Below are 27,781 nucleotides of genomic sequence, written 5' to 3' on the forward strand. Positions count from 1 at the left end.
GGCAACTACCTGACCAAAGAAATGAGAGAATAGGCTGCTTTCTCTTAACATAAAATGATGGTGAACAGAATTGTAGATGAAGTCACCTTGTAGAACCCTGACTTTACAAAAAGATAAAATGAATGGAACCATTAGTAAAACAAAAGCCTGGCAGGAGGTGGGTTTTCATGCCTTTAATCCCAGCAATTGGGAGGGGGGAGTCTCTGAGACCATCTTGATCTACAGCCAGAAAAGCCCTGCCTAGAATAACAAAGAAAAGAAAAAGAGAGAAAGGGAGGGAGGAAGGAAAACAGAAGCCAAAGTGAACCAAAAATAAAAAGGAAATAGAAACGTATATGAACAGGGGCCTTCTGGAATTTTCTTAAATACACACAACAAATTTCAAGAACTGTATAAAAACATTCTTAACAGAAGAGCTGAACCTACTGGGCATGGTAATGCATACCTGTTAATCCCCGCATTAGAAAGTACAGACTTTCTGGGCTGGAGAGATACAGAGGTTAAGAACACTGGCTGTTCTTCCAAAGATCCTGACTTCAATTCCCAGCAACGACGTGGTGGCTCACAACCATCTATAATGAGATCTGGTGCCCTCTTCTGGTGTACAGGCACACATGCACTTAGTACACTGTATAAGTAATAAACATAAAAAATAATTTTAAAAAAAAATAAAGGAAAGTGCACACTTTCTAGGGTCAGGAGTTCAAGGAAAAGAACGGAGAAAAAAGCTGAATGTCAAGATCCAGAGAAGAAAAAAAGAAAACAGTCCAGAAAAAAAGAGTAAAACAATATCCTTATGAACAAAACAAGATCCTTATCTTCAAAACCTAGCAGAAAAGGGCTGGAGAGATGACTCAGCGGTTGTCTGTTGCCCTTGCAGAGCTCCTGGGTGCAATTCCCAGCACCCCTTGCAACCATCTATAACTCCAGTCGCAGGGAAGCCTTCTGGCCTCCCTGAGTACCAGGCAGGAATGTGGGGCACACACATACGTGAGGCAAAACACTCATGCACATAAGATACTAAAATAAATCTTCAAAACAATTAACAAGAAAGCCTAGCAGAAGGAGCTTACTGAGTATTCTAAAATTAATAGAGAGTGAAATCTTCTGTTAAAGGGGGCTGGAGAAATGGCTCACAGGTTAAGAGCACTAGCTGTTCTGTCAGAGGTCCTGAGTTCAATTTTTAGCACCCACATGTTGGCTCCCAACCATCTAGTATGGGATCTGATATATGTATGCAGATAGAAAACTAATATATTTTAAAAATGATATAAACTAAAATTTTTTAACAACAACAAAAAAGTATTCTGTTAAAAAAAAAAGGGGACAGGTGGGGCTGGAGAGATGGCTCAGAGGTTAAGAGCACTGGCTGCTCTTCCAGAGGTCCTGAGTTCAATTCCCAGCAACATGGTGGCTCACAGCCATCTATAATGAGATCTGGTGCCCTCTTCTGATGGGCAAGTGTACAGGCAGACAGAACATTGTATACATAATAAATAAATCTTAAAAGGGGGGGGGGCAGGGCGGAGTGGTTGGGGGGAGGCTGGGCAGTGGTGGCACATACCTTTGAACCCAGCACTCAGAACACAGAGGCAGGCAGATCATTGAGTCTGAGGCCAGCCTGGTTTACAGAGTGAGTTCCAGAGCAGTCAGAGCTACACAGAGAAACCTTGTCTGGAGGGGTGCAGAATTGAGGGAGGGTGGGGGAACAACTTAGGCCTTAAAAGGAACAATAGCTGCCTATGGGTACATGGAATACTGAAATATTGAAAAGGCTGTAGAGCTTAGCTATCTACCCAAACCTGGGTGCAAAACTGCCAAATTAATTCCTTTCATAGCTTTGAAAAGGCATAAAGGAGGGTAAATGTCACAGGCCACTCAGAGAGAAGACATTCACATAGGCTTTTTGTAACTTTGAAGAGTCCTTCAAGACGTTTGTACACTCTTGATTTCTTGTTGGTTTTTTTTTTTTTTGTTTTGTTTTTGTTTTTGTTTTTGTCTTGAGAAAAGGTCTCACTATGTAGTCCTGGCTAACCTAGACCTCATTAAATAAACCAGGCTGGCTTTGAACTCACCTAACTGCCTCACCTAACTGCAGCGAGCACCACCACACATAAACTGTTTATTGAAAAAGTTTTCCTACTTAAGATTTAGCTCAGTGGGTAAAGGGCTTACCCAGTGTGCATGGAATTTGGTCCTCAGCACAACACAAACACCAGTGTTGGTACTCATACTTTATTCCCAGCACTTGGGAGAGAGAGGAAGGAGGGTTTTCCTCGCTTACATAGGGAATTTGAGGCCAGAGGGAATACATAAGACTCTGTTTCAGAAAGGTAAGTAAATAAAATTTAAGTAATTAATTAGGGGGCTGAGGAGATGGCTCAGCGGATAAGAGCACTGGCTGCTCTTCCAGAGGACCTGAGTTCAATTCCCAGCAACCACATGGTGGCTCACAACCATCGATAATAAAGGAGTCTGATGCCCTCTTCCGGCAAGCAGTTGTACATGCAGACAGAACACTCATACAGTAAAAAAAAAAAAAAAAAAAAAAAAAAAAAAAAAAAAAAACTCAGGATGAGCCACCAATAAATAAGTGCCATCCACTTGCAGTGTCAGAGAACCTCTCCCAGCCACTTGCTAGGAAGACAGATGCAGATAAATAACCATGTGTATTCTGACCCTGTGCCCAGGGGCACATTTGACACAAGTGTTCAACAGCCTATTGGGTGACTTGCCAGGAAAACTGCCTCATCAGGAAAAAGTGTTATTTAGCTGAATCAAGCACATATCAAGACTCTAAACTGGAGACATAGGAGAGTTGATAAATTGATAGCAGAAGGTCCCTATGTCGTGGAGGCTGGACTGCAGCTCAGCAGTAGTGCATTTGTGAGACCCTAGGATTGATCTCCAGCACGGGGGTGGGTGGGGGGGAGAGACTACCAGATCAGTCAACACTCCAGCAGACAAGCAGACAACACTAACTGGACTCTGATACACTGAGCCATCTCTCCAGTCCCACCAAATTAGCCTTTAATGAGGTTTTTAAAAACCACAGTGTGTCTTTACAAAATAGGAAACAAGAATAATTTTAAGCAGCTAGATATAAATCGGGCTTTCTCTACATTTTTGCTTTGAGTTCTATTTCAGGCTTTGTCATTCAAGATGCAGGCCTCGTACGACTTCCAAACCATTCCTACTTCACATGATTAAAATGTCTTTGTGATTGCAGAGTTTTCCTCTGCACAGCATGGAGACAGCTGTCCGTGCAGCACAAGGGCACTGAGGGCTTGCTCACTGGTCAGATGTGGCAGATCTGGGACTAGGAAGTTCTTCACATGCACGTGTGTGTCAATGCCTGCTCACCGCTTGGCTTAGGAAACCCAGAGGACTAGCTCACTGCACAAGACAGGGCAGCTGCCCCACTAACTAGGCCAGTTAAGGGTAGGCCACTCCTGCTCTGCTCTTCCACAGATCAGAATGATAGCAAGGTTAATGGGAAGGAAACAGCAGTTTCTTTCTTATTTTTTCTTTTATTCTATTTTTTTTTTTTTATTTTAAGGTATGTTCGTGTGTGTGTGTGTGCCTGAGCTTGAGTGCAGGTGCCTGCAGAGGCCGTAGATGCCAGACCCTTAAGCTAGAGTTACTGGCAGTTTTGAACTGCCTGATGTGGATGCAGAGAATTGAACTTGGGTCCTCTGGAAAACAGTACACCCTGCTAACAGAGCCATCCATCCAGCCCCTGCTGCCTAGTTTTATTGGAAAGAAAAGCAGCTACAGAGAGATGATGTGATCTGCCCCTGGCACACAGAGGTGGAACATTAGATCATCAGTCTGGTGTGAGCAGGTACATGTGCACAGAGGCCAGAAAAGAGTCTGGCATCCTCTCCTCTGTCGCTCCGCCCACTCCATTGCCATTGAGACAGGGTCTCTCACTCTATATATATTCTTCTTCCCTCTTCTCTCCCTCTCTCTACTTGGGGCTCAGGATTTCTTGGCTAGGCTGAAAACCAGCAGTCAACAATCTTCCTGCCTCTCCCCAGCTCACAGGCATTCGCATGGATATCTGGTTTGTCATGCAAGCGTTGGGATCCAGACTGCAGTCCTCATGATTCCAGATGGAGGGTTCTTAATGGCTGAGCCATCTCTGGGTCCCATTCACCATTCCTTTCTAAGCTGTGTTAGGATCTTCTGAAGTCATTGAAGAACAAGTAGCAATATTGAAAGAGATGGCATCCTGCTTGGTATAGTGGTGCACACCTAAAATCCCAGCACTCCAGAAGTAAAGGCAAGTTCAAGCCCACATGTAGCAAGTTCCAGGCCATCCAATTCTACATATCAAGTTCCAAGCCAGCAATAGCTACATAGCAAGACTCCATCTCAAAAATAAATAAATAAATAAATAAATGGAATGAAAAGTAAAAAAGTAAATGGATGTTTCAAAATATATAATCATAATTTTCAATGAAGATTAAGTTAGACTACATACTTTGGGTTGAGAGAAAGAGAGAAGTTGGGATATCCCTGAAAAAAAAAAATGGCGCAGAGTATTGGCAATGATACTTACTCCATGCTGGAAGTGTGTGGGAATGAGGAAAGGCTTCCTGGAGGGAGCACTCTCCTGCAGCAGAAGGTAATGATCCACATATGTCCTTCCACAGACTCTAGAGCTCAAGGCTGCAGGCGACCACACGGGAGACTATATGAGGTCTGCCAGCTGCACTCAGGACTCTGAAGGGATGGTGAAGAGGCGTTATAGACTGGATGCGAAGGAAGTATCACCCAAAAGGCTCATGGACCGAACGTTTGGCCAGGTGCAGAAGGAGTGCTCAGAGATGTACGTTAGAGACTAACTGGACTCTAAGTGCTCTTATCAATGAATTAAGTAATCGATGGGGTCATCATTGAACGAGTTATTGGGCCAGGCAGTGGTGACAAACTCAAGAGGCAGAGGCAGGTGGATCACTGAGTCCGAGGCCAGCCTGCTTCTTCAGAACCAGAACGAGTTCCAGCTGCAGAAAGGGAGTTACTGAAGGCCTAAGTTGAAGCTCCACCCTACCACAACTATAATCACTGTGCCTGTTGGCCACAGTCTGAAACCATAAATCAAAGTAGATCTTTTCTCTGTTAGGTCATTTTTTCTAAGTTGTATTAGCATAAAAACCGCAAAGTAACCCAAGCGGTCTCATCTTAGCACTCACAGGCTATCAGCAAAAGCAAATGCAGGTCCTCTATAAAGAGGAAAACTAAGGAGAGATGGAGAGATGGCTCAGCAGTTGAGAGCACTGGCTGATGTTCCTAGAGGTCCTGAGTTCAATTCCCAACCACACAGTGGCTCACAGCCATCTATAGTGAGATCTGGTGCCCTCTTCTGGTGTGCAGGTGTATGTGCTGGCAGAACACTGTATACATAATAAACAAACCTTTAAAAAAAAAAAGAAACTAAAAAAAAAAAAAAAAAGGGAAACTAAGGGCTAGAGAAGTGGTTAGAGCGTGGCTCTTGCAGAGGACCTGGGTTCAATCCCCAACATCTGCACTGCAAAGCTCTCAACCCCTTATAACTCTAGCTCCAAGAGATCCACCTACGCTTACATGTGTGCTACTCCCCGCAGGTGGGTATACATGAATACACACAGTTTAAGACAAAGTACATTCTATCAAGAAATAAAGAGACAAGAAACTAAGCGCGGCACAGAGGCACACACCTGTAACCCCAGGGCTTGGGAAAGGAAGGCAGGAGGGTCAAGAGTTCAAGGCTAACCTAGGCTACTGGCTAAGTTCAGGACTAGTCAGGGCTACATGAGATTTTGTCTCAGAAGAGAGAGGAAAAGAAAAAAAAGAGAAGGCGGTAGAGAGAGAAGGCTGGCAGGCAGGCAGCTAGTCTGTCTAATTTGTGCTCGGAGGATCTAACATCAGGACGACAGCCACAGCTTGGTGATAGAGCTCTTGCTTTTCATGCTTGAAGCCCTAGGTGCAAGCCCCAATACCGACAGACGAGGGAAGAGGAAGGGAAGATTCTGACATCATCTAAATTTTAAAAGTTCTGGGGTCACGGGGGAGGCTAGAGAGACAGCTCAGCAGTTAAGAGCACTGTGTGCTCTCCCGAAGGTCCTGACTTCGATTCCCGGCAACCACGGGGTGGCTCACAACCGCCTGTATTGGGATCTGGTGCCCTCTTCTGGCATGCAGGTGTACATGCAGGCAGAACACTCAAAGCCATAAAATAAATAAATAAATAAATCTTTAATTTTTTTTTTTTTTTTAGGTGGCTGGAGAGATGGTTCCACAATTAGGAATACTTATTGCCCTTGTAAACTGAGCCCAAGTTCTAGTCCCAGCATTCAAATCAGGTCACTCACAACTGCCAGAAACTCCAGCTCCTGGGAGACTCAATGTCTCTGGCCTGCGTGTGGGCATCTGTGTTCCCCCCCACTCCCAGTAACACACATAATTTAAAAATCTTAAAATTTAAAAGTGCACCCGAGGAGTTGGCCCAGCTGGACAGCACTTGCTCTGCAAGCCTGAGGACTGGGGTTCAGATCCCCACCAACCACAGACATATCAGAGGGGCCTGCAGCCACCTGTCATCCCAGTGGGAAGCAGAGACAGAATCGACCTTAAGCTAGCGGGCTAGCTAGACTAGCTGAACCGGCTCTGGGTTCAATCGAGGGAGTTGGCGTCAATATAGAAGGTGGGGACAGACTGAGGAAGACACCCAGCTCCATCCTCAGGCCTCCACGTAGATGGGTGCACATGAAGCAACACTCCGTACCCACACTGCACACACGCTTACGAACACATACACACACGGGTGCACACAGCACACATACACACATTTTAAAGAACATATGTTGTTCTCTGTTTGGCAGGGTCCTGGGTTTCGGCTGGGGTCCTGGAACTTGGCTTCTGGATGGAGAACTGGGGTTCCGTTTCTCTCTGGGGCAGTTGGAGTGCTTTGGGGTGAGGCCCGGGTGCTGTAAGCCTGGATGTGCAGCGTTTTCCCACAAGACTGTTGTTACAGTTTGGCCCTTTTAGCATGATATCACCAGTGGCAGGGGAAGCTCCGGCATTCCAAAGCCTATGACTATACCAGAGTGTTACAGCTCTTGGTCAAACTGCTGTTCTGGCAGAGGTGCGGGCAGAAGCCCAAGCCTGGATGGCTTGCAGCCACGGTCCAGGCCTGGTGAGGCCCAGGTCCAGCAAAGCCCATGCCCAGGGCCAGAGGGCAGACCCAGTGAGATGCAGTCCAGCAGAGGATAAATGATGAATCTCAGATGATCTTGAAGTGAGAAATAGCGTACTTTCATACCTGTGACATCCAGACTAATAAAAGCCTGGGCAGAGAGAGGGATTTCGAGGATGATTGTGTCTGATTCCCTGGGGTCAGGGGGTCAGGCATACTTCAAGGTCCTATCACCAAAAGGGAAATACAGCACTTAATTAACCCGTGGGTGTGTGTGTGGCCGGGAGGGAATCTGCAAGTACAATTGAAGGTCACTGCTGGGCTAAGATCCTTAGCAGGGTGGGGCATTTCTAGGAATTCCTAGATGATTGCTAGAGAAGTTTCCATATCAGGGAAGGGTCTGGCCTGTAATCTGCCCTGAGGGCTAAGTGACACTCCTGAACTCCTTACAAGACTTGGGTCACCCAGATCAGGGAAGACTTTTTAGAATCCCACTGAGAAAAAGGAGTCTATCATAATAGACCTAGCTCAAATAATTGGCTATCCGAAGACTTCAGCCTTATCCAGCAGAGCCCGATACACAAACTTAAACTTAACAAATAGTTTAAATTCCCAGTAAACTCAGCTACTGACTTGTTAGAAGCAGAATAAAAAGTATGCATGAAATGTTTAAAGAAATAGCATATATCTGTTTATTTATTTAGATAGGATCTTGATGTGTATAGTACAAGCCTTGAACTCAAGATCTTCTGCCTCACAAGAACTGACATTTCAGGCATACATCGCCATGATATGGTAATTTCTTTTGTTGTGGTTGTTGTTTCATTTTTGTTTTAGGGGTTTGGAGTTTTCTTTTGTGTTTTTGTTTTTGTTTTTGTTTTTGAGACAGGGTTTGTCTGTGTCGCTTTGGCTGTCTTGGAGTAGCTTTGTAGACCAGGCTGGCCTTGAACTTACAGAGATCCAACTATCTCTGCCTCTTTGAGTGCTGGAATTACAGGCACGTGCCATTGAGCCTAGCTAATTGTAATTTCTTAAAAGCAACTCAATGAAGCTGAGCTTGGTGGTGCAGGCCTTTAATCCCAGCTGAGGCAGCTGGATCACTGTGAGTTTGAAGCCAGCTTGGTCTACAAAGAGAATTCCAGGACAGCCAGTGCTGTTAAACAGACAAACCTTGTCTTGAAGAACAAAAACAAACAAAAAAGAAACTCAATGAACCAGGCGTGGTAGTATGTACCTTTAATCCCAGCATTTGGGAGGCAGAGGCAGGCAGACCTCTGAGTTTGAGGCCTGTTCTTCAGAGCTAGTTCCAGGACAGCCAGGGCTACACCGAGAAACCCTGTCTTGAGAAACAAAAACTAAGAAGTAACTCAATGTTTAGCGTGCCCATCTACCATACATGAAAACTGTGTGTTTAGTCCTGGGTGTGGCATACTTACCTGTAACCCCCAGCATTTAAGAGGTAAATGCAAGAACATCCTCAACTATGCAGAGAGTTTGAAGCCGTCCTGAGCTACAAGAGGCCCTGTGTCAAAACAAAAATGTTCAATTTTAAAAACTGTGTCCGGGGGTGAAGTATAGGGATGTGCATGTGTGTGTGGAGTCAGAGGACACCTTCAGTGGGAGTCCTCCTCTTCAGCTTTGTTTAAAACAGGGGTCTCTTTTGTTGTTTATGGCCTCTGAGCTTCCCAGGAGTCCATCTCCCCCTCCCATTTTGTTACAGAAGCACTGAGATTACAGACGTGTGCTCTGTGCCCAGCTTTGTGGAGGAATTTGAAACTCAGTTTCTCACACTTACACGGCAAGTGATCCATCTTTGCTAGCCTACACCCCCCCAACACACCACCAAAGAATAATTCTTTAAAGTAGCAAAGAGCCAAATAGTGGTGGGAAAAGCCTGCAATATTCAGAGATAGATTTTCAGAGAAAGCATAAATTATCCACAAGGTAAAACTAGTGTCAGGCAGGATGCATAAAAAAATATTGAAATGACAGAAATCAGTGACAAAAAGGTCTTAAAAGCAGGCTGAGTGAAAACATAGATCACATATGCATAAATTACTATTAGACTAATAATAAAACTCTCAGTAATATAACTTCAAAAATACCCACAAAGGGCTGGCAAGATGGCTCCGAGGGTAAAGGAACTCATTACCAAAACCGATAACCTGAGTTCAATCCCAGGGCCTTACATGGTAGAAAGAGAACTAATTTTTTTTTTTGTTTGTTTGTTTTGTTTTCCAAAACGGTTCCTCTGTGTAGCCTTAGGTGTCCTGAATTCACTTTATAGATCAGGCTGGCCTCAAATGCACAGCAATCTGCCTGCCTCTGCCTCCCAGAGTGCTGGGACTACAGGCGCGCACCACTGTGACCAGCTAAGAGAACCAACTTCTATAAATTGCTCTTTGACTTACAGACACATGCAAGGGCAAAAAAAGAAAAAAAAAAAAAAAGAACTACTAAAATAACACCAGTTACTAAGTTGTGTGATTTGCAAATGAACAGAAACCACATACAGGGCCGAAGAGATGGCTCAGAGGTTAAGAGCAGTAACTGCTCTTCCAGAGGTCCAATTCCAGAGGTCCAGGTTCAATTCCTGGCAACCACATGGTGGTTCACAACCATCTATAGTGAAATCTGGTGTGAGTACAGGCATACATGCAGGCAGAACACTGTCTATATAAATCTTTAAATAAATTAATTAATTAAAAAAAAAGAAGCACATACAACAAATGAATACTTAAAAGCAGGACAGAAAAAAATATGAGGGGAAAACATGTTTTTACTGTCTAGCTCCTGAAACTTTGAGCTCTATTTATGACCAGAGTTAATGACTTTGCCTCCACACTTATTTTAAAACTACTGTGATTAAGACAGTATGGTAATGGGCTGGAGAGACAGCTCAGAGGTTAAGAGCACTGGCTGTTCTTCCAGAGGTCCTGAGTTCAATTCCCAGCAACCACATGGGTGGTTCATAACCATGTATCGGGGAGACCTGGTGTCCTCCTCTGGTGTGCAAGCCTGCATGCAGGCAGATTGCCATGTAAATACTACATAAATAAATCTTAAAAAAAAAAAAAAAAAAAAGACAGTGTGGTAAGCCCAACATGGTGGAACACACTTTTAAGCCCAGTACCTGGGGTGCAGAGGCAAGTAGAAATTGGATCTCTGTGAGTTCAAGGCCAGCCTTGTTTATATAGCGATTTCTAGGACATCCAGGGGTACATGGAGAGACAAAACAAAATAAAACAAACAACATCAAAAAAATTAGTTAAACAATTTAGGTGACTTAAATTATTGATTTTTTTCGCATGTGTAGATGTGTGTATGCACGGTTCAGATGAATGTCGGGGTGTGTGTGATGTGTGTGTTTGTTATTTGTATATGTTGCGAACTCAGGTCCTCCTGCTTATGTGGCGAATATCAGGCTGGCTTCAAAACCCAGAGATTGCTACCCCAAGCCTGTAGGCATAATGTTATTGTGTACTGTGTAAACATTCAAAAACTGATTTCTGTGTGCCACCCCCATATCTGTATGCAATCCTTATTCTGAGAATCTCCTCAACGATGTGTAAACATTACTCCCTGATAGGCCAATAAAGCACTTCCAGCCAATCAGTGAGCAGGGGAGCGAATAGGGCTGGACTTCCTGCCAGCCAGGGGAGGCGGAGCTAGAGGGAGAAAGTAGGGGGGGTTCAGCTATGGCCAGAAGTCCAAGAGACAAGAAGAGAGAGTAGCAGGAGCAGAGAAAGCAATAAAGTGCAACTATCTCTGGGATTTACTCTGGGAGGAAGCCAGATTAGTTTAGAGGGTTAAAAATTGAGGAATATTGCTCAGTTGTTGTGCAGTAATGGTTATTAAACAAACAACATAGTCAAGTCTCAATTATTTGGGCGCTAAGCAGGGTTCAGAGAGAAACAGCAATGCACGAATTTGTAAAACACTGACACCTGCCTCTGCCACTCGTGTGCTGGGATTAAAGGTGTTTGTCATCAACTCAGTTTATGGTGTTTTTTTTTTTTTTGTTTTTTGTTTTTTTTTTTTTTTTTTTTTTTGGTGTTTCAAGACAGGGTTTCTATGTGTAGCCCTGGCTGTCCTGAAACTCACTCTGTAGACCAGGCTGGCCTTGAACTCAGAGATCCACCTGCCTCTGCCTCCAGAGTGCTGGGATTAAAGGTCTGCACTACCACTGCCAAGCTTGTATTTTTTTTTTTTTAAATCAAAATTTTTATTATAGTCCTAGCTGGACTCAAACTTGTGATTCTCCAGCCTCAGTCTTCCAGAGGCACAGATCACAGGTGTGTTCCGTCATGCATAATTTAAATTATTTTTAAAGACGTTGTGTATTTGTTGGCATGAGAGGGTTTGTTTGTGTTTTTATTTTCTCACATCTTTGATTTCTGTATCAAGGTCATGCTGGTCTCATGAGTTGGGAAGTGTGCCCTCCTTTTCTACTTTATGGAGGAATCTGTATATAATTGATATTTCTTTCCCTTAAGTGTTTGCTATAATTCACTAGTAAATTTATGTGGGCTTTGAATCAGTTTTGTGGGAAAATATTTTAACTAAAACTCAATTTACTTTCTAGGTAAAAGGTTCTCCAGATCTTTCTCTTCTTTCTGAGTGCTATTTGACATCTTGTACCTTTAGAGGCATTTGGCCACTTCTTGCAAATAGGTTTATTGAATGGTATAAAGTTGGAGAGATGGCTCAGTCAGTGAAGTGCTTGCTGTACTAGAGCATGAGGACTCTGGTTTCTTTTCCAGCAGTCCCATAAAAAGCTGAGTGTGGCCAGGCTTGGTGGTGCACGCCTGTAATCCCAGCATTCAGGGAGGCAGAAGCAGGCAGATCTCTGTGAGTTCCAGTACAACCATGGCTACACAGAGAAATCCTGTGCCAGGATTAAAGGTGTGCACCACCACTGCCCAGCTTCTGTTATCTTTATTATAGTTTTTGCTTATATTTAATCTAATATGCTTTTACTTTTCTAGCTTTATATGATAGAAACACAAATTACTGGTTTTTGGCTCTTTTTAAAGAAAAATAAATGTCTCTCTAGATATTGATGTACTGTGTTTTCACTTAATTTTTTTTCTTTTATATGAATGTACATTTTGTTTGCATGTATGTCTAGGGACCACATGAATTCGGTGCCTGCAGAGGCCAAAAGAGGACAGCAGGTCCTCAGGCACTGAATTACAGACTACTGTGAGTCTCCATTTGGGGGCTCCAAAATGGGAACTGAACTTGGATCCTCTGGAAGAGGGACAGTGCTCTTAACTGTGCAGCCATCTCTCCTGTCCCTTGTTTCCAAATTTTTATAACTCAAAATACTTTCTAATTTCCCTTGTGGCTTCTTTTTGTCCAAAGCTAGCTAGCTTTTTTTTTTCCTTTCTTTTTTTTTCTTCTCTCTTTCTCTCTTCTTTTTCTCTTTCTTTCTTCCTTTTCTTTCTTCTTTCTCTCTCTTTTTCATTCTTCCTTCTTTCTTTTCTTTTTCATTCCTCTTTCTCTTTCTTTCTCTCCCTCTCCCTTCCTTCGTTCCTTCTTTTTCTTTCTTCTTTCTTTCTCTTTCTCTCTCCCTTCCTTCCTTCTTTTTCTTTTTCTCTTGCTTTTTCTTTCTTTCTCTCTTTTTTCTTTCTTCTTTCTTTCTTTCTCCTTCCTTCCTTCCTTCCTTCCTTCCTTCCTTCCTTCCTTCCTTTCTCATACTGAAAATAGATCTCAGGGCCTTGTATATGCTAGGCAAGTGTTCTACCACCAAACTTTACCTGCAGCTAGCTTGAAGTATTATTTAGAGGTGTGTTGTTTAATTTCCAAATACTTCCAGATGTTAATGTAGCTACTGGAGATTAGCTTTGTGTAGTGTTTACATAGCAAATATTCTTTAGCCTTTTACTCTGTTTATATTTCAAGTCACTTTCAGATATTATTGAGCCTTTTTTTTTCTTCTCAAATATCCAGCAAGTTTAGTTTGTTGCTATAGTATTCAGACACTACATTTAATGTGGTTTTCAGGATGCTGAGTTTAAATATACCATATTGCTGTTTGTTCTCTACTTGGTCTCTCTCTATATATATAGATGTCCTTGAACCTTTTTCTGACTTATTTTGGAGTAATTTGGTGTTTTTTATTGTTACTCCTTTTTGAGAGGAAGGGCTGAGTGTCACATCACTCAGGTTGGTCTTAGATTTCAGAGATTCTCCTGCCTCTGCCTTCCCAGTACTTGGGACAATAGCCAGCCTTACTGTTCAGTTTTATTGATGATATCAATTAGCTTGTTCACTATAGATTTTTGGGTTTTGGTGTTCACAGCAGCATTCTTGTCACAGTATATCTTCAATATATAATTTTCTATTCGGGTTTTTATGTGTATGGGTTTCTTGGCTGCTTTGCACTGCTTATGTGCTTGGTGCCTGAGGAGGATAGAGGAGGGTGTTAGATCTCCTGGAACTGAAGTTACAGATGATTGTGAGCTGCTGTGTGGGTGCTGGGAATCTAACACAGGTCTCCTGGTAGTTCAGTCGGTGCTGATAAGCGCTGAGCCTTCTCTCTGGCCCCTAGAATGTCATTTTAAATGTTTTACCTTTACATATTTTCATCTCTGATTCCATTGTCTGTCCTGTCATTTTCCTTTTGTATATGTTCTGTGATACACTGTTTTTTAATATTTATATTTATTTTGTGCATATCTGTGTATGAGTGTAGGTGTGCACATGTAATGGTCAGAGGACAACCTGTGGGAGTCAGTTCTCTCCTTCTACTTGGTGGGTCCTGGGGATTGAAATCTTCAGAGTAAAGATAAAGAGGTTTACCTGCTGAGCCATCTTGTTTGCCCCGTTTGTTTTTTGTTTAAACAGTTAAGTATTGTTTAAAGACATTGTCTCGGTCATTCCTATTTCTATCACAAAATATCTGTGGTTGGGGACTTGGTGCTTCTCTACCAAGCACAAGGCTGCAGGTTTGGTCTCCAGTACTGGGGAGGGGGGGGAAATCTGTGGCTAATTTCTAAAGAACATTAATTTATGTCTCACATTTCTGGAATTTCCAGATTCTATATCCTGGCAAATTTAGAGTCTGGGGGGAGATGCCTGGCTTTCTGCTTTCGGGATAGAACCTCTTTGCTAAGTCCTTACGTGGTAGAAGGCAAGGGGAAAAGAGGCCTAATCAATTGCCTCCAGCCTGTCTTTGTCCTTCCTTCCTTCCTTCTTTCTTCTCTCCTTTTTGTTTTTTGAGACAGGGTTTCTCTGTATAGCCTTGGCTGTCCTGGAACTTGCTGTGTGTACCAGACTGGCCTCAGACTCCTAGAGATCGGCCTGCCTCTGCCTCTATGTGCTGGGATTAAAGGCATGTGCCACCACTGCCTGGCTGTGGTTTTTTTTTAAGCTCATATATGTGTGTGTGTATGTGTGTGTGTATGTGTGTGTGTATGTGTGTGTGAGAGAGTATGTGGTACATGTGTGCAGGTGCTCATGCTTATGTGTAAACGTTTTTATCTCAGATGAGGGGATAAGAGTTGTACCCGAGCTTTATGAATACATGGCTTGGGCTGAGCCCAGAAGGTTTCTGTCAACTATTCCTAGGCCTAGGACTGGAAACTTCTGTCCTCAGTACAATCTAATCTTTTGCAACCCCGGCCCCTGAGGCCTTCAGCTTCCAGGCTCCATCTGCTCACCTACGCCTAGAATGTTTTCAGCATCCGAGACTTACTGCTGAATAAACTAACCCTTTCTAGTTCTTTCTGAATTCTGGCTGGCTGGTTCAACTCAGCTGTTCTGGCTCAAAACTCCCCTCCAAGCTGACTGATTCAAATGGCTTCTTTTTGCTTCTCACTGAATTGTTCTGCTTGGAAAAACTGCCTCTGAACTCCAGTAACTGAACTGCACGACCTGAACTGCATTCAACTGAGCTGCACTGAAAAGCGTTGTACTCCCAAACTTTAGTAACTGCTTCCTCTCTCCTCTCTCTCTCTCTTTCTCTGTGTCTGTCTCTCTGTGCTGCTCTTAAGTAGCTTCTGTTTTCTGTTTGTTCTTGTGAGAGTTGGACCTATTCTATCTCTGACTCATTCTATCAAATCTTTCTCTGATTCGTCACTTTGCTTGTCCCTCCCTCAATTGGACTGCGTTGTCTGGGGCTCACTGGCCAGCTCTAGGGAGTCTCCTGTCTTCCACATTACCAGTGATGGATTTACAGGTGAGTTCTATCCCTAGCTTTATTTGTGGGTGATGGGAATTGAACTCTGGTCTTCATGCTTAAAGCAGCAAGCACTTTACCAACTGAACTATCTTCCTGTCTTCCCAGCCCCCTTCAGTCATTTTTTTTTTAAGTCTACAAATTTCATCCATTAGGGTAGAGCCTCTGTGGTTTACTTATTTCCCAAATATTTCCACCTCAGTGATTATATGAATCTTGGAGGGGGACACAATTGTTCAAAACGTAATAGATATTTGTTGATAGATTTCATTCCTTTGTATCTATTTAAATTCCTTCAGGTATTTTCCTTCTGCTTGAACAATGTTTCTATTGTTCCTATAGTACAAGTTTGCTTCTGATGAATACTTTGATTTTCTTTATTTGAAAAAAAAATGTCAATTTTGTTTCCATTTATTAGTTTGATCATTGCAACACCTGAAAAATCTCAGCAGTAAACACATTTTACTTGCTCAGTTTTTTGTTTATTTTTGGAGACAGGGTTTCTCTATGTGGAGAAGACCCGCTTAGAACTCACAGAGATCCTCCTGCCTCTGCCTTCTGAGTAAGCACTGGGATTAAAGGTGTGCACTACCACAGTTGGCTTCTAATTTTTCAAAAAAGATATTTATTTATTTATTTTTCCAGACAGTGTTTCTTTGTGTAGTCTTGGCTGCTCTGGAACTCGCTTTGTAGACCAGGCTGGCCTCAAACTCACAGGGATTCATTCACCTGCCTCTGCTTCCCAAGTGCTAGAATTAAAGGCAGGCACCGCCACTGCCTGGCCTCATTTTTATTATTTTCAATTACGTGTGGAGGTTACTGTGCCTGCCTGTGGTATGTGCATGTGAGTGTAAGTGCCTGCAGAGGCCAGAGGTATCAGCTCTACTGGCACAGGAGTTAAAGATGGTTGTGAGCCCCCTGATAAGGGTGCCGGAAACTGAACTGAGGTCCTCTGGAAGAGCAGAAAGTGCTGTCAACTGCCTAGCCATCTCTGTTTTTAATTAGCTAATTGATTAATTGATTGAATGTGTTTGTATGTATGTGTGAACACATGCGTGCCACAGTGCCTGAGGTCGGAGGACAACCTTTGTGAGTTGGCTTCTTCTCTTTCCACCGTGTGGGTCCTGGGGATTGAGCTCAGGTCGTCAGGCTTGGCAGCAAGTGTCCTGACACGCTGAGCCGTCTTGGCAGCCCTCTGTGCTGATGCTTGTTCATGGGATTTTGTCTCTGTGAATTGAGGACTGCCTTCCCTCAGAAAGGGTTTCCGTTCCCATCCACTGTGGCTAGTGTTCACTGTGCATTCCCGAGCACCGCCAGCCTGTGGTCGCGTTGATGCTATCCTTTGGCCCTCATGATGGTGAAACCGTGACTGCAGGTGCTCAGAAGGGATCCTTGTTGTTCCCAGTGTTAGCAATGTTAGAGTCACCTGTAGCCACTTACAAGAGACGTGCTCCTCTTGGGCTTCAGTTCTCTGTCAGGCGTTCTGCTGTCCGGCCTACCCTGTCTCAGCTTGTTCTGGCTCCAGGCGCTCTTTCCAGGACACCATTACTGTCTGGAGCTTAGACTCCCTCTCTCCTACATAGCTATTAATCCTTACATCAATAGATAGACCTTCAGGGCTTTCCCATAATGTTAGTTGCTGCATTTTTCTTTTAACGTTTTTTAAAAATTTAATTTCTTTTTATTTTCTGTGTATCGGTGTCTTGCTTGCATGTATGTCTGTGTGAGGGTGTCAGATCTTGGAGTTATAGACAGCTGTGAGCTGCCACGTGGCTGCTGGGAATTGAACCCTGGTCCTCTGGAAGAGTGGTCAGTGCTCTTAACTGACTGCTCTTAAGGAATCCTCATAGGCAACATTCCAGTAAAAATGTAGGTCTCAGTAAAACGAAACCAAACCAAAACAACCAAGTGTGGAAAGAATGGAAAAGAGCAAAACCCATTGAAAATTAAAAAAAAAAAAATCTGACAAACCTAAGTAGCTGATAAAAGAAACAAAACTAGGTTTCCCCATTGTTCCTGACATTGTGTTTCTGCAGTGAAAGGATTCAAGAACCTTGGGTTCATTGTCTTGCAGAAAAGCAAAACAAAACAAAATGCAAACACCTTTCTGGGGTTGGAGAGATGGTGCAGGCTTTAAGAGCACTCACTGTTCTTGCTGAGGGCCTGAATTTCCTAGAACATGTAGTTAGTCTCACAACTGTAACTGCGGTTCCAGCTGATCCCATGCCTCCTTCTGACATCTGTGGGCTCATGTATGCAGGTGGTGGTACACAGGCACACCTCACACCTCAGGGACATGCACATACATGTAAAAAAAGAAACAAAAATAACTTTCTTTTTCTACACCTTAGTTGTCTTCCCTGGAGGGAACCGTTTTCCACAGTTTTAGGAATTTTTCTTAGGGTTACCATTTAATGTGGGGTTGGGGTTTGGGTAAAGTGCTTGTTGCGCATGCATTTAAGTGACCTAGGTTAAACCCTGTAAGTTCACATAGGCTGTGAGGGTTACTCTTGACTGGTTCTGTACTCAACTAACAGATAAGCTGTAAGGGAAGGTTATTGTGTTCCCCTTCCTGGACCTTTTGCTCTGAGACATAGTCTCCATGTGTACCTTTGGCTAGCCAGGAACTCACTAAATAGACCAGGTTGGCCTTGAACTAACAGAGATCTGCCTGCCTCTGCCTCTGGAGTGTTAGGATGGAAGGCATGCAGTACCACTGTTCTGCCCAGTTCACGAACCCCAAAAGAGCAGGAATAAACAGACTCCGCTGTAAATACATGAGGTTCTTTTTATTGTAAATCATTACAAGCTGCAGCTTGGGCCCACACCCCCCACCGCTGAAGCGGTAGGAGCCTAGAGCCCTGTGTCCAGGTTAGTTGGGTGATACATAGATTCTGGTCCATCCCAGCATGCCCAAGGCAGGGGCAACTCCTGCCTCGCAAGCATCTATTGATCAAAATGCTGCATTTTGAATTGATTGGCTATAGGAAGGTCCCCAGACCATAATGACCTGGTGTCCCTCCCCAGGGGGATGGGCCAGTTTCCTAGCAACTGGGCCAGTTTCCCTTCTCTAGTGGGTGGGGAAAGAATGAAGTAAGGCGGTCCTTCCCCTCAGGGCATTACTAGACTTCTCCACCCACCTAGTTCAGGCCTTAAATAATAGCTGCTAATTTTTAATCTTTTGGTCTCTCACCACCACTCTGGGCTGTGAAGGAGTGTCTTGACCAGTTTAACTGAAGTGGGAAGACTCACCCTAAATGTGAATAGCAACTTTCAGTCCAGATAAAAAGTAAGTCCAAAAAATTCTTGCTTTCTACCTCCTTGCCTTCATTGTGCTGGCAATTTCATCTACTCGGTTGGCATTCTGCCATCCCTCCACTCTTGCTGCCATTCTTTGCTGAAAGGACTCTTAAGCCTTCCAATGCTCACTGAAGACCAACGATTTTTCCAGAAATCCTCCAGGCCTTCAGTGCCAGACTGGGACAACTGAGGTCTCATGGATTGAGCAGCAACTAGGTTCTCAGCCTCTCCAATGCAAAGGCAGCCATTGTTGTACTGCCTAGAGCATATTGTGTAAGCCGATCGTACTTGCTAGTTTTATGTCAGCTGGACATAGCTAGAGTCATCAGAACTTCCCTTGAGGAAAATGCCTCCATAAGATCTGGCAGTGAGGCATTTTCTTAGTATCTGATGGCCCAGCCCATTGTGGGTGGTGCCATCCCTGGGCTGGTGGTCCTGGGTTCTGTAAGAAAGCAGGCTGAGCAAGCCATAGGGGAGCAAGCCAGTAAGCAGCACCCCTCCATGGCCTCTGCATTAGCTTCTGGCTCCAGGTTCACTCCCTGTTTGAGTTCCTGTTCTGCCTTCTTTTGGTGATGGGCTACAATGTGGAAGTATAAGTCCAGTAAACCTTTTCCTCCCCAACATACTTTTTGGTCATGGTCTTTCATCCCAGCAATAGGAACCCCTAACTAAGACACCAATCTAATTAATTTCCATTTTTATAAATATTCATTCTCTTGGTTCTGTTCTTCTAGAGAACCCTAGTACACCAGGCATTGTGGCATATGCTTCTAACCCTAGTTCTGGGCAACAAAGACAGGAGGATCTTTGGGGTTCACTGGCTAGCCGGTCTAGCCTTCTTGGTAACCATTCAGACTAAAAGAGATCTCAAACAAACAACAAACAGCCAAATCCAACCAACCAAAAAAAAAAAAAAAAAAAAAACACACACACAAAAAAACCCAAACAAAACAACAACAACAACAAACAGCAAACAAGCACACCTCTCCCAAACCCTCAACAGAACAAGGTAGATGGGCTCCTGAGGAACACTAGCTAAGATTATTAGGCCTCTGGCCTAAACATGCACCTGCACACACGGGCACACACACCGGCACCCCCTCCCCCACAAAATAACTTTTTAAGTAAAACTTAAGACGCTAAATGTTTGTTCCTATGATATTTTAACATTCTCATTTTGTGTGTGTGTGTGTGTGTGTGTGTATGTGTGCTGGGGATCAAACCCAGAGCCTTGTGTATGCCAGGCAAGCGATCTCTACTGAGCTACTCGCACAGGCCAATGTCTTTATTTTATAAGCAAGGTTGTGAAATAATCTGGCAGAGCTACACGTGGTCACGGAGGCAGTCCTAGGAATAAAACCTTTGTCACGCAATCAATCTCAGGCTTGTTTGAAACGTCCCTTCTTTCCTTTCCCCACACCATCTTATTTCTAATAAAAACAATTTTTAAAGTGACGCAGGTAGCTTAGTTCTTACTACCCTGGTTTGCAATGTGGTGCAGGGAGGAAAAAAGGCTCCTTACCAAGGCTGTCCACTGTCAGCTCTCTGTTGTGAAGAGATAATTTTCAGTAATACAATGCATATACATAGCTCACTCACCATTTTGTAGATTTGGTTTGACTACTGATCTAATTATGTCCTTTGAAAGAGAAGGCAAAAGGATGTCTTACTTAAGTTAGGAGGTGAGGTCTTATTCACTGTTGTCAGTAATTTGCTGTGTACCTTGGCAAGTAACTTAACCTTAGTTTTCTCCCTCAGGTTAACCATTATCGAGATAAAATCATATGACATTAAAGTTGGCAGAGCCTTCAGAAGTTACACAGCAAAATTCCTTTATTTCTTTGGAGAGTGATTTACTCGCATTTTATGTGAGTGATTATGAGTGATTCCCCCTACCCACCTACATAGTTAGTTTTCCTAGCCATTACAGACTAGGAACGTTTCCATGTGTCCCATGAAATAAATGAGAAAAAAGTGAAAGTACTAAACAAATACAAAGCTGTTTTTAAAAAGTCAGATAACAGGATTAACATTAGCAGGCACTGCACTCTAATCTTAAATTTTACTGGAGTGTGTACCCCAGCTATCTTGCACAATTTAAAAATTAGAAGTTATACAGCCTATATAGGGAAAAAGACAGAAAAAGACTAGGTAGGAACAAAACAGTGGGTTTGAATACCTTTGAAGAAAAAACAAAACACATACTATTATCCTCTCAATGTTAACTGGTGTTTTCTCACTTTCAGCATTTCTGAAGGAAGTATGTATAATAATAATGCGCCGTGCCATTTCCCTCCTGTATAGAACATTATATCATTTGTCTAGTTTACAATACTTTTTCCCAGGCCATTGCGCTAACAAACGCACTGCAACCTGCAAAAACCCATAGTCCCTGCCGAGACTCCAAGTCCCGAAATGCTTGCTGGTCTGTCCGCACAGCCTGTTCGCAAGGGCGACGTTTCCATCTGGGAATTGTAGTCATCCGGAGCCCGTATTTCTGGGTTGTAGGAGGGAGAAGGACAACCCAGAAAACTACAACTCCCCAAAGGCCGCGCGCGCCCTTCCCGCCCCGCCGTCGTTCCGCTCCGCCCCCGGCCGCTCCTCCTTCGCTGGGCTGCGCTGTTCATGCCTTCCTGTTGGTTGGAGCAGGGAGAAGTTCACTCTGATCAGCTGATTCCAACTGACAACAAGAGAGGAGGAAGCCTGGGAGGCAACATAGGAGGAGGGGGCGGAGATGGAGCTGAGGATGGATCCGCCGGGGCCCTAGAGCAGCCCGGGTCCCATCGGCAACCCGCGTCCCTCACACCGCCTTGCCGTGGCTGAGCTGCTCCGGGTGGGCTCTGCGAGCCGCGGCGGGCAGGGTGAGGGCGTCTCGGCCCAGCCCCGGGAGAGCGCTGGTCCCGGGGCTCTGGCGATCCTGGGAGGAAGGGGGGACGGGTGCGGCTCGGGTGGGGGTGGGGTGGCATAAACAATGGATTCGGCTCCGGGATGTGCGGGTGTGTGAGAGATTTGGGGGGGCCTTCTTTGTTCCTTGGCTCCGCTGCCACCCTTTGGGTTGTGGTGGTGGTATCTGGGAGCAGGGAAGGGGTGAGGAACCCGGGATTGGAGAGAGGCGTCGAGGTGGGGGTTCCGAGAGGGCAGATTGTTTGCTTGGCCTGGTAGTGTGTGTGTGTGTGTGTGGTGTGTTTGGGGGGGGGGGGGTGGGGGGGGTTTTGGGGGGGGGGGTGTCAGGTGTTCTTCTGAAGGTTGGTCTTCTGTTTTTCTCAGTAGTGGCAAGTTTTGATTTTTGTTTCTCTTTTGCGAGCTGACTGGGCACGTCTGAGGTTAGGGTAAAAATAAGATTCCCTGGTTACTCCCTTGCGTTCCTTGTTTATCTGAAGATCAGATGGAGAGATTGGTTACTGTAAGGGAGGAGTGAATATCTGAAAGGAGGACTTTACACTTTGTTGTGCTCTTGGAATAGAAGGGAGTGCTTGGATAATTAGGAGTGTAATTACATGGAGAAGTGACCTCAAACCCCCTTTTATTTCTCCCCAAGTGTATTTTTTTTTTTTTAAGTTTTTGAGTGACAAGGGAAAATGAGCTGTTTTTACTCACTATAGGGCCTGGCTCTCCTGTGCACCATAGTGCAGGAATTCTGCCTCCTGTTGCTCCCAGTTCCCTTCTTCTATAGAAAGAAGGGACAAAAGGAAGCATAGTAGTTGTTTTATGTTTCTGAACGTGAAATTGGGACTATTGTTGTCAATTTTAGCGTCCTTACTAGGCCTTTACCTTTCCAGAGCTGAAACAGTACACTTAAAAGGATAATTGGGTTTGTCTAGGTCTTTCAGAGAGGTCTGAAGTTTATTATATTTTTCTTTAGCTTTTCACAGACTGCCTTCTCCACTGCTCACATGTAAGGAGCAGATGTGGAGGGCTAGTCTCCCAAAGACTGTTTGTTTAGTGATTTTGAATCAGAATGTAGTAAGATGAACAGAGCCTTTTCCCAACAAAGCTGCAAAACCTTTTAGAGGTTCTGGGCCTAGAAGTGTTTTGATGTTGATAGGTGTTGGTTTTGAGACAGTCTTTGTGTAGCCTTTGCTGGCCTGGAATGCACAGAGCTCTATCCTCCTCTGCCTCTGGAGTACATGTGCCTCAGAGCTGGCTTGTTTTTTGACATGATACCTTTGTAGGTAGTCCAGTAGCCCTGCTTTAGCCTTTTGAGTACGAGGAGTAGAAATGTACCACCAGTTCCAGCATGGTGATTGTTTTCAGAGGGGAGGTCCTTAGGCATGCTTTTGAGATGATATTTCCAGTCCTAGAAGAAGCCGCTGTCAGTTTTAGAATGAGGGTTCTCTCAGTGGTTTTGGCCTAGCCTTTAGGTGCTCTTTTTGTTTGCTCATTTTAAGGTGTACTTCTGCTTTTTTTCCCACATGAGTGAAATCTTCTTCCTCTGTTGTAGGTAGCTCTTGAAACACTGGCTTGAGGTCCAGGTATCTCACCACCTTATTTCATCACTGTGACTTTGTGGCTGAGGCCCAGCTGAGGAGCCTACCTTTGTGAGCCCAGCAGACCTCTCAGCGTGCATCAGAGACTCCATCAAGTTCATTTTCATCACGTCTTTCTCTGCACTTTGCAGAGGATGAAACCGTCAAACTCGGTCGACACTGCTGCTGAAACAAGAGACTTGGAGGCAGAGAATTAAAAATTCGAACGTTTGTGAGGGTGTAAAAATTCTTAGCCAGACAGGTTCTCTCTTTTTTTTTTTTTAAAGCGTTCAGAACCCTGTGGAAGCACTAGCTGCCTTCAGACTCAAAGCCTTTGTCTTCCTTCATTCCTGGGAGAGGACAGTAGTGACTGTTCCAGGGTGGGTGGTTTCCAGGGAAGTCTAAGTTATGAGTGCCCAGACTTCTCCAGCAGAGAAGGGCCTAAATCCAGGGCTCATGTGCCAGGAGAGTTACGCCTGCAGCGGGACTGACGAAGCGGTCTTCGAATGTGATGAGTGCTGCAGTTTGCAGTGTCTCCGCTGTGAGGAGGAACTCCATCGGCAGGATCGCCTTCGAAACCATGAGCGGATAAGACTCAAAGCCGGCCACGTCCCTTACTGTGACCCCTGCAAAGGCCCCAACGGGCATTCTCCGGGTGTTAGGCAGAGGGCAGCTGTGAGGTGCCAGACCTGCAAAATCAACCTGTGCGTGGAGTGCCAGAAGAGGACTCACTCAGGGGGAAACAAGAGGAGACACCCCATTACTGTATATCATGTCAGTAAGGTCCAGGAATCCCTGGAGGGCGAAGAGATGGATGAGGAGACCAAGAGGAAGAAGATGACAGAGAGGGTCGTGAGCTTCCTCCTGGTCGATGAAAACGAAGAGATTCAGGTAAGTCCATTAGGGACTCCTGTCTGTGTATCAATCCGCTGCTGGGAGGTTGGTCTCCCAAACAGTCCAGGAGGAGGGAGTGCCCCTTAAAAGCAAGGGAAGCCAGCGCTTCAGAAGCCTTAAGGTGTTGGGAGTCAGATTTAGTTAGTTAGTTTTAGGGTTTGGTTGTGGTGGTGGTGGTGGTGGTGGTGGTGGTTTTGTTTTGAGAAATTTCACTCTGTAGCTCAGCTGGTCTGGAAGTCCCAATAGTCCTCCCGCCTCAGTTTCCCAAGTGCTGGGATTGCAGGTGTAAGCCACTACGCCTGGGTAACCTTTTGGTTTTTTGAGACAGGGGTTTGCTGGGTAGTTCAGGCTGGCCTTGAACTGGCAACCCTCCTATTTCAGCCTCCTGAGGTGCTGGGACTGTGGAGTTGAGAATTATTTACCAGGTAGATAATGTTGGGCTAGATTCATTTACCTTTCTCCCAGCCTTAGTTTTCTCATCTGTATAATGGGAACATTGTGATAATGAAAGGAGACTGTGCAGCCTGTTGCCTACCAGTACTGTCCGTAGTGGCAGGCGGAGCTGCTTGAAACAGTGGTCTGCATGTAGGAAACCATGAATAATGTTCCAGATAAGAGACCGTGTATCCTCATTAATGAAGTGGGAAACATCTTTTACAAAAGACAGTATTCTTTGAGATGGCCTCTTTTGGTTTAATGATGCAAGCTCCTTAGTCCATTGTCTGTTGCTATAGCAAAATACTAGAGTCCGGGTAACTTATTTATGAGGAGTAAAAGTTCATTTTGCTCACAGGTCTGGAGGCTGAGAAGTCCAAGAGTACCTGAGGGCTTTGTTGTGTGGCAGGGCTGTGAGGATTCTGCCCAAGTTTCTTGGCTCACTAAGCCACCCCTCCCATCACAGGGCTCCACTTTGATGACCTCATCCCAATTACTTCCCAGAGGGTCCACTCCCAGAACATCGGTGTATGACTATGAGGATCTAGTTTGGATGGGACAGGGTTGGTCAGCGGATAAGGGCAGTGGAGTATTCATGCGGGCGACCCAAGTTCAGTTTTCAGCACTCATGTTAGGAGGCTCACAACTGCCTCTAATTCCAGTTTCAGAGATCCAGTGACCTCCCTTGTCCGCCGAGATCACCACATGCACAAACCCACACTCCACATAAACCTACATCAGCTAAAACATCGTTTCGTAGGAATAGGCCAACTGTGGTGACTTGTGATCAGCGGAAACCAGGAAGGGCTTCCAGAATGACTAGAGTCTTTGGTTTGTCCCACTTGGAGAGGGTAGCAAGAGATAGGACATGTGAAATAGTAATTTCAAAGAACACGTCCCTTAAGCTGGAAGGGAGATGGTGGTGACAGTCAGGAGTGACTGGGGAAAGGGTAACATTTTTTGTTTTGTTTGTTTGTTTGAGACAAGGTTTCTGTATGTAGCCCAGGCTGTCCTAGAACTCCAGTCTATAGAGAAGGATCTACCTGCTTCTGCCTCAAAAGAGCTGGGATTAAAGGCCTGTGCTACCACGCCCTGTTTGGGTAACGTAATATTATTATTTTTTGAGTTGGCTTTAAAAAAAAAAAAAATGACAGGGCTGGAGAGATGGCTCAGAGGTTAAGAGCACTGGCTGTTCTTCCAGAAGTCCTGAGTTCAATTCCCAGCAACCACATGGTGGCTCACAACCATCTATAATGAAATCTGGTGCCCTCTTCTGGTGTACAGGTGTACATATACAGAACATTGTATATGTAATAAGCAAACAAATAAATCTGTAAACAAAACAAAAGAAAAATGACAAATCAGGTACCTGTGTGTCCCACTGCACGTGTGTGGAGTCGGGACAGTTTGTGTGAGTTGGTTCTCTCCTTCCACCATGAGCTTCCCAGGGATCGAACAACTCAGTGTTGGTGGCAGCAAGCATCTGGGTAAGCCATCTGCCGAAGGCCCTTCAGCTGGCTTTGAAGGGAGGACTGCCTCACTCTTGGAATTAATACCCTAGCTCAGTGCCCATGGGCGGCGCTGCCCCAGCGATTTACTCCAGCTTCTCCGTTCCATCTCCCCTGCATAGAACTGTGAGAAATTAGGAGTGGAAAAGACTTCCTCACAGGGCCTGGGGCCTCATACCCAGTACCAGTTTGTTGTTGCCAGCATCCTCATGGTATTTGTGGCCCACTGACTTAGTACTTGCTGATGACTCAGTCTTCAGAGGGAGAAACACCAGTGGAAGTCGCCGGCAGAGAGATTTCCCAATTATCCATTAGGTCTTTTTTTACTTTTGCCTTTCTCCTGTGTGGATAAGTTGATGGAAATGAATTATGTCATCATTCCTATTTGCTTCTGTCGCTGGATCCTGTCGCTGGATCCTCTGCTAACACAGACTTTCCTTTATTGGTTTGAGAAGAACTAACAGAGATATGGAAGAATGACCCAGATCCCGTTCTGTTTCCCTTGTCAGCAGTAATGTCTTCATTATGGATTATGCTCTAATTGGGCAGCATTGTGGACTAAATATTTTATAAATGGAACAGTTGGATCTGGATGGTTCTTGTTTGTTCTGGTGTAATGTCAGCCTCTGAAAGTAACAGGTATTGACACTTTTCTAAAATGAGGGGAAGATTAGTGACGAGCCAGTAATTTTCATGAGTATTATGTAGACAGACACTTTTTTTTTTAATTTATTTATTTATTTTGAATGCTCTGTGTGCATGTACATCTGCACATAGAGCCAGTAGAGAGCAGTAGAAGCTATAGGTGGTTGTTAGCCAGCACGTGGTTGCTGGGAATTGAACTCAGCACCTCTGGAAAAGCAGGCAGAGCTCTTGACCACTGAGCCATCTCTCCAGCCCCCAACAGACACCTTTTTAAAAATTTGCTTATACATACTCATTTTTACTTAATATTTATCCTAATTTGTGTGTGTGTGTGTGTGTGTGTGTGTGTGTGTGTGTGAGAGAGGGTGGGTGGGTGCTAAATGTCTCTTTTTGCATGCTAAAGCTAGAGGCTGATCTTCAGTTGTTCTTGGAGACAGGGTTACTCACTGAACATAGAGCCTGCTGTTTAAGCTAGACTGTTTGGCCTGAAAGCCCTTGGGATCATCCTGCCTCTGCTGCCACCTTTGCCATCGCCTCTCCTACCTCCAGCACTAGGCTCACTGGTTCCCGTACCTGTACCAGCTTCATCCCCTCCTCTTTCCTGTCTTCTTTTTGGAGACTTTAAAAGACATCATCTAATGTAGCCCATGTTCTTCTCACACTCTCTGCAACAGAGGATGACCTGGAAAATTGTTTTTTTGTTTTGAGGCAGGGCCTCACAGGCCTTGGATAGCCTGTAATTGACTATGTAGACATATTTGAATTTAGAGATCAGCCTGCCTCTGCCTTCAAAGGTGAGTGCGGGCACGCCTGGCTTGACCTTGAGTTATGACCTCTTTTGACTCCACCTTACTGCGGGGATTACAGGTCATACCACTAAGCCTGGTTTACATGGCACTGGGGATTGAACGTAGGCCCGGTTCAGTTCCCAGAACGCATGAGGCAGCTCATGACTGTGATTCTAGTTCCAGAGGATCTGACACCCTCATAGAGATATATGTGTAGGACAAACACCAATGCACATAAAAATATTTATTAAAAAAAAAAGAAAAGAACCTTTCTATCTGTTTGTTTGTTTATTGTTACCCAGTGTTTTTCTTTAGGGAAACTTCTAGGTGGACTGCTTTGGCAGTTTACCAGTGGCTATGCCCCTGAAGAAAGCGCCTTC

The 27,781-nt window shown here is 44.5% G+C and overlaps 1 protein-coding gene across 3 annotated transcripts in view; it reads left to right on the forward strand.

Moving 5' to 3' along the window:
- The first annotated feature begins 21,317 nt into the window (after nucleotides 1-21,317).
- Nucleotides 21,318-27,781, forward strand: part of Zfyve1 (zinc finger FYVE-type containing 1) — a 52,819-nt gene continuing 46,355 nt past the window's right edge. The window contains exons 1-2 of one of the 3 annotated variants that reach the window (XM_055592903.1): nucleotides 21,318-21,526; nucleotides 23,107-24,022. In XM_055592903.1, the coding sequence (XP_055448878.1) occupies nucleotides 23,540-24,022 (483 nt within the window). In that variant the 5' untranslated portion in view covers nucleotides 21,318-21,526; nucleotides 23,107-23,539. The remainder of the gene's footprint in view (nucleotides 21,527-23,106; nucleotides 24,023-27,781) is intronic. The other 2 variants (XM_055592904.1, XM_055592905.1) reach the window with 2 other exon arrangements.

The sequence above is a fragment of the Psammomys obesus genome, unplaced genomic scaffold (genome assembly GCF_907164565.1).
Source record: "Psammomys obesus unplaced genomic scaffold, mPsaObe1.curated_primary_1811, whole genome shotgun sequence".
NCBI lineage: Eukaryota > Metazoa > Chordata > Mammalia > Rodentia > Muridae > Psammomys > Psammomys obesus.